The sequence below is a fragment of the Populus alba genome, chromosome 19 (assembly GCF_005239225.2).
Source record: "Populus alba chromosome 19, ASM523922v2, whole genome shotgun sequence".
NCBI lineage: Eukaryota > Viridiplantae > Streptophyta > Magnoliopsida > Malpighiales > Salicaceae > Populus > Populus alba.
In genome coordinates, this window is record NC_133302.1 from 5,960,944 (window position 1) to 5,968,389 (window position 7,446).

Genomic DNA, 7,446 nt, shown 5'->3' on the forward strand with positions numbered 1-7,446 from the left:
GAAAAGCAGGGAAGAAGAAAGGAATGATTTGTTTTTTTGTTTATCAGAAGGCTGTGCTTAATTAGCTGAAACTATTTTTGCTCTTTTGATTTTTAAGGGTTTGAATGATACTAAGTATTGATGAGAGAACAGAAGTCTGAAACCACTGTTTTGTTTTTATTTGGGCTGTGGCTTTGTCTTGTTTGCTAAATTGGATACTTGAATGGTTGAATTTCAATTCAAATGGCAAAGTGGAAAAGAAAGTTTAAGGGAAATTGAATGCCTCCATGGTGTTGGATGTTGGTTACCTCTTTGGTTTAATCTCAGGAAGTTTGTTCAATTTAGAAAAAGAAAAGAAAAGGAGTATCTTCTTGTATCATGTTTCATCTTTCAAAAGAGGAAACTCCAAGATGTACAAGTACGCCGATACAAAGACAACACAAGAAAAGTTTATCCTAGTTTATCGTGAAATGAAATATTAGGTTGTGGTTCTTAGCATGAGTTAAATGTTTTGAAGCATCGTTGAGAAAAATGTTAGGATTGATTTGCTTGAATAACATAACATACACATGTGTTTGTCTTATTAGATAACTCAGAAGTTTGGTTAAGTTTTTCTTTGTGGGCTATGGAAGAGTCATGGATAAGAGAAGTGAAATCAATCTCCTATGACAAGATGCCTTCTCATTGCTGTAGCTACCTTCAATGAAAATTCTCCTCACCAGTTGTTCTGTTAAGGCACACTTCAACTTTTCCTTTTGGATTTTTATTTTGTCATGGAAATGAAGTAGTTGGTACTGTTTATAGGACAATCAATGCACCACTTGATAATCTGGTTCTATAATATTAAGATATGATCATTTAAACAATGTTGGGAAGGAATGATTTCTTGGAAGTCAAGTGTCTATATCAATACAAGCATAAACAAATTTAAAGTTGACAGCCAGGAAAGGTCTTGGCGCTTAACTATGGAACCCACTGACCACAATTATATGACGCATGTTTTGGTGGGAAGTCCAGGGGACACTCCATTTATTTCATAAATATGAAATAATAGATTCAGCATCACTCTTTTTTTCCCATCTTGTTGAAGTTGTTATTAAGTGTAAAGAATCTTGTATTTTGAAGGCCGCCTTTGGATTCATGCTGCAAGTAAAGTTCCGGAGGAAGATACAATCAAAGCGATGGAAGACTTCTATAGAGAAATTTATGCAGTGAATGGCATTACTGACTTGAAGTTTCCTGAACATTATCCTGTTTCAAGACTTTTAGGTATCTGCTTGAGTACTTTTGATATCATGAGTTGCTATGTTTTTCTCAAGTCTTAACAACAAATTCAACACTTTCTTTTCCTCTCAATGAATTCTGTAGATTCATGAAATGATTTGTTTTGGATTTGCTGGTACCACTTTGTGTCATTTTTTGTTTTCGGAATTGTGGGTTCTCTCTCTCTCTCTCTCTCTCCCTATATATATATATATATATATATTTTTTTTTTTGCTATAAAAGGGAGCAGTAAGTCAACTGTGGCTTAAGATCATGCTGTAGGCATACATTTTTGGTCCCATCTCATGAATGGAGTGAGGAATCTGTGTGACCATTTCACAAACATGGTTATTGGTTTCTAGCATGGGTGTTCTCACACATGGCTAAAGATGCTGGCTAGCCTTGGGTGTTGACAATGCATCAAACCAAATTAAATTTCCACTTAATTGCTGGATGGGCAGGCCAGAGTAGAACATGATCTGGGTTTAATATGAATGTTTGTGCATGACCTCTTATGCACCTGCCCATAACTATTGGAAATGCTCCTCAACTTCTTGTGAATTTGGAAAAAGCAGTGGAGAATTTGGAAAACAACTTTTAGCTGTTTTCCAGTGGTCTGTAGAATTGTTTTTCCCAAAGCTGTAAAATTCTCCACAAACAAACATGACCGTGATGTTTATCCTGAGCTGAAGTAGGAAGCCTCAACTTATTTTCAGTAGTTTTAGATTATGCGTTGTGAAAACCAGTGAGCATTGTTAGAACACTGCTTCCTGTTTTGTCTTGTGAATACAAAATACGATATCTTTATATATTATACAGGGTGTGTTGAAGTGGTTGGCTGTGTGAAATGTGAAGAGCTAGCAAGCTGGGAGGCAGTACCTGAAGGGGTGGGCACCTGTTTCTTACCTTCTGTCCGTTAACGTATGTCATCTGATATTTTTGTGTATCTGGTGACTAATCTAGATGAGTTTCTTTGCTACAGGTGAGGCTAGAAGGACAGACAGATTTTTGCTGGCTTTGTGAGCAGCCACAGGTATGCAATCTGTGAATATATATTATTTGAAAATGTGCTTAGCTTGCTGATCATTTTACCTCAACAAACGCAGAAATTATTAGTTCCTTTTGAGATGCGAGGGTATCAAGGTGTTTATAACTTGGAAAGGAAGGTATATGCAGTACATCAAAGTTAAATGTCTTGACCTGTGCTTTTTATGTGCTTGGGATTAACATATTCGTGTCTCACAGGTCCATGAGGCTGCAATTAGAGGTCTCGTCCCTGTTAAAGGTCCAATGCCAGTAAAATTCCCTCTCCCAAATCCTCAAGATCCGTTTTCCCTGAAACCAGGTTCTATTTCTGTGGGATTCTCTTACAATAAAGCATCTGTTGTGGAGAAATCTGAAGGTCTCAGTGCAGCCATTGCTTGTGCACGAGCAGCAGCTACACAGTTCAACAAGAAAGATCAAAACCTTGTATCTAATACCACAACAAATAGCTATTCCAACTCCACAAGCAGTGGTCGACCAGACAGCAAATCATTGGAAGAAGATAAAATGCTAGAGAGCTGCTCAGCTGGAGGTTCTGGTGAGGAGGCCTCAGTTTCAAGTAAAACAGAGCAACTCAATCCCATTAAGTGTGAGGAAAGCAGCAGCCGCGGCCAAACTCGTTAAGATCTGAAACAGATTCCTGGAGCTTCTGCTAAGGTTTTTTCTTGACATATAACCAGTGATTTGTTTTTGTTGTTTTTAGTTTTTTCTGTTTTTGGCTCCTTTAGAAAAGCACGTTTCCAGATTTAACCATGTATGAGAGGAATATGCATGTGAATAGCTCGTGCTCTTGTTGCAAATTTAGTTATTTATGTGCATAATCATTTACCATTTATGTATCTTCTTTCCGTGCATCTCATAAAAATTAGTTATCCATTATATTTCTTAATTTGTTTCTTTAATGAAACCTTTTTTCATGATTTTCTAAGAAATTATACAATCAAGTTCATCAAAAACATAGAAAATGGTATCTATCCATTATATTTCTTTGTTTGTTTAACAAAACCATTATATTTCTTTGTTATGAAAATAATTTTTATTTAATTATATTACAATAAAAATAAATTCTTGTAAAATCGAGTGTTAACCAATACTGATATTTTTTTTTTAAGACTATAATAATTTTATGAAACATAAATATAAATAAATTATGAAGATTAATTTAAAATCAATTAAATTTAAAAATTAAATAATAAAATTAAAAAAAATCAATAAAAAAATTAAAGAACAAAAAAATTATTTGCATTGCTATTAAACAAAAACAAAAACCTTATAGGTTAAACCACGTGAAACTTTCTGATTTGACTTCATACTTAACATATATTTAGAATTAATTTGTATGAAAGTTGATTTTTATATGCCTAGTTGATTAGACGATTCCAAAAGCAGCCTGGATAATCAATAAAATCATGATTAGATTTTAAATTTTTTTTTTTAAAATTAAAAATGATATATTTTTTTAATATTGAGATATCTATATATTGGATATTAGCATAGACTTTGAAGCTTCACTCATAAAATTCATGACTTAAATAATAAATTTTACTTGGTTTAAAAAAGTTGTTTTTATAAATTATTTTTTAATTTAATAATTCGATAACAAGTATTATTTTTTATAGAATATTACCTTGACCAACCTATAATTTGAACCCTTTCTACGTTGCAGCTCATTATTTTAAAAACTACATTTCATATGTAACACTTTATATAATTGGAAGTTGAAATATCATTTTGTGAACGGGGTAAAACTCCACTGAGAATTTCCGAATACTATAGAAATCAATCCAGATAGGCAAAAACAGCATATATCCTAGGATCTAGAAAAAAATGAATTAAAAGCTCCAAAAGAATACCGTAAGTATATGATATATTCAAGCTCTTAACCTACCAAGACAGAGGTTACCATTAGACTGGTAGTCTTGAAGCCAATTAATTAAATTATGTTATCTCCTTTTTCCCTCTTTAATCATTCATGTTTACCAAAGAAGGTTCATCAAGGGAAGGTTATTTGATCAAGATTATATAATTAAATGATATTTCCTTCTATTTCCTCTACTTGAAATATTTTTTATTTATCTTAGACATAAATACATTAAAATCATTAAAAAAACTTGAAAAAACATTAATTTAATATATTTTCAAGTAAAATATAATTAAAAAAACAGGTTAAACTGTAAAAATAAACACACTTGGGTGAGTAGAACTCTAACATCATTTGTTCAACAATTTTATTGATGTATATATGCATAAATAGGCTGCTTCCAATTTGATTTGATCATAATCTAATTAACTCCAGTATCAAGTCAGTGAGCGCAAAGCAGAAAACAAGCCTTTGATTTCAGGCGAGGCTTCTGCTAAAAAAACATTGATTCTTAAGAAATCTCATTGCAGAGAATATGGAGTTGCGGGTAGATTCTCAAAATGAGGAATGCTCTTCTTCCACCAGTATCTTCACAACTTCGGCAATCATTTTAATTTTTTAAAACGTGTTTGGCAGTGTGATAACGGTTGCTTTTTAAATAACTTTTTGTGTCAAAATATATACCAATGATGTTTTTTTCATTTTTAAAAAATTATTTTTAACATTAGCACAACAAAACGATCCAAAACATACAAACCGTATTAAATTTTAACAAAAAAAAATAATTTTGAATTTTATGGGAACGCGGTTTGCACCACGTTCCCAAACGCTCTCTAAAAGCTTTTAAAATTTTAAAATATTCATCTAGCTTAAACTGCATTGAAGAGGCGCTAAGTGAGCAAGCTTGAACTGATTCTGCATTAATTAATTGGGGTTTGGATACACCCATTTCAACCATTGTTTTTAAGACACCTTAAGCCTCTAAAACATTGCATTCTTTAAAGAATATATCAATCAACGGGTTGAAGGTGACAATATTTAGCATGATATTCAAACCGTGATTCATGGGAGTGAAGAACTGTTGCACAGCTGTTGTCGTGGTGAAGCTTATTGCAGCAGCTACTCTGTTCAAGGCTCACATGAAGGAATTTTTTTTTTAATGAAATCTGAGGTTATCTCAAGCAAGGTTGTCAAAAACGCATTTTTGACCCGACACAGAAAATACAAAATAAAATCGGATCGTAAAAATAGATCATAAAATCATAAAATCACAAGTAAATTTTTTTTCAAAATCTTTACATTGTACTTACAGCTCGAACCAACTTCCCACTTTGACCAGGGTTCATCTAAATGTTATGTATTGTTGTTCTAATACGCATAACACCAAAGAGACATGCAACTTCCAATTTGTGAATTGATATCAAGGTGAAGCAGTTGTTTCATCATGTTACCACGCATTGCAACAAATAAGAGCAATCTCATCTCTGCTAACAATAATACATCATAAGAAAGAAACTGATCAACCCATCATGAATAACTTAATGAATGTCTAGAACATAAAAAGCAATGACAAAATCCCCAACTTTCCTCTTCCCTTTATCCCTCTATATGTTCTTAAGAAATCAATGCTAGAACAGAGATGAAATTTAAGAACAAGCTATTAGAAACCACTGACATGCCACAACATAGGAAAACAAAGCCATGCTTTTAGTTGATAACATGGAACAGAGATGAAAGGGTTTTGAAAGCTAACAATCCATTCAAAACTAGTGCAGGAACAGATTGCCCGTTGCTCCCAAAACCTAGACTAATGGTAGAGGGAAATTTATTCCTAAAAAATTATCTGCAAAAAAGAAAAGAAAACAAATTGTTCTCTTCAATAAGCTTAATAAAGACTTCATCAAAATGGGGTGTTTTCTTCTCTTTTTTTCCCCTTGCACTTATCCGAAACAACAAAAAGCAACAATTAAATGCAAACCACTTCCATCCCCATTTTCCTTCTCAATTCTTCAGCAACCAAACCCCTCAAAAACCTCATATTTTTGAATGCCTTAGCTCACCATACACACATACACACATAATCATAAGGAGCTGATTGATATAAGGCACTCAAGTCTTTTTGTATACCAGACACTTCGTTGCCATGATAAGGAGAAAGAAGAAAAGACTAGGGCTTGCAGTTGAGATACAATTACATGTGAGATGGTCCAACAATTTAGACTAGGCCGGTCTTATATGTGTTGAAATTAAGAGAAAAGTGACCAATTAGACATCTCTATTTCTTCTTCTTTCATGTAAAACAATTTGATTTTTCATTTGCCAGAGATGTTTTAGCTGGCATGATGTTTTACATATGATATGACCATTAACAACAACAACAACAACACTGTATACAACTAGAAAAAAGACATGGCCCTCTTCTGCATAATAAAACATGACAGAAAAGATGAGAATGCAACAAGCAAACCTGGTTATATATTTGTGGCTGCGCTGCTGAATGCTGATGTTAATTTGTTAGGGCTGAGGCTTGAGATTCTGAGAATTTGAGATTTGGGGAAAGGGAAAAGGCCGAAAGGGGAAAGGAGAAAGGGATGGGTGGAGTGTCGGGGAGCATTGAAATCAGGAGATGGAGTCAGCAGTGAGCATATTTTTAATTTTTCAGCAAACTCGTGAAATCGGTCCGGTTTTACCGTTTTTAACGAGTCGGACCAATTTTCTACGAGTTTAATCGAGTTTGACCTGATTTTACTGGTTTTTGAGTTTTTAACCCGTTTTTCACATGTTTTGTCCATTTTAACTCGTAAAATCATATGATTTTACGAGTTAAAACGCGTTTTTGATAACATTGATCTCAAGCATATCAGGAAACCTAGATAAAAAATTCTTAATTTTTGGAGTAGGAGAAAATCATGATTCATGAAAATGAAGATCTTGTTAGATTAAATTATATAAATTATATTAAAAATCTCATCTAATAATTTAAATTATTGAATGAGATAGTTATTTAATATTAGAATTTTATTGATAAAACAGTCATAAGTTTATTTTATTATTCTTATTCTATTTGATAAAAATTAAGTATAAAATAACATGAATTCATATAATTTTCAAGCTTAAAAGATTTTGATTTGAAGAGATATATTAAAAATAATTATATAATTATATTTCAAAGTTTTATTTAATAAATTAAAGTATTGAGTGAGATAGTTTTTTTTTTTTTAAACAAATATGTTCCACAGCTATCAGGTGTCAAGTGGAAGTATAGTGATGTATACAGCTGATGCATCCTAATAAACCAG

The 7,446-nt window shown here is 32.6% G+C and overlaps 1 protein-coding gene across 1 annotated transcript; it reads left to right on the plus strand.

The window, feature by feature from the left end:
* The first annotated feature begins 554 nt into the window (after positions 1–554).
* Positions 555–3,087, plus strand: LOC118037047 (uncharacterized). Its single transcript, XM_073407070.1, has 5 exons — positions 555–1,248; positions 2,062–2,129; positions 2,225–2,275; positions 2,349–2,408; positions 2,488–3,087. The coding sequence occupies exons 1-5, from the start codon at positions 1,161–1,163 to the stop codon at positions 2,908–2,910; spliced, it is 690 nt and encodes a 229-aa protein (XP_073263171.1). The 5' UTR covers positions 555–1,160; the 3' UTR covers positions 2,911–3,087.
* Positions 3,088–7,446: the final 4,359 nt, after the last annotated feature.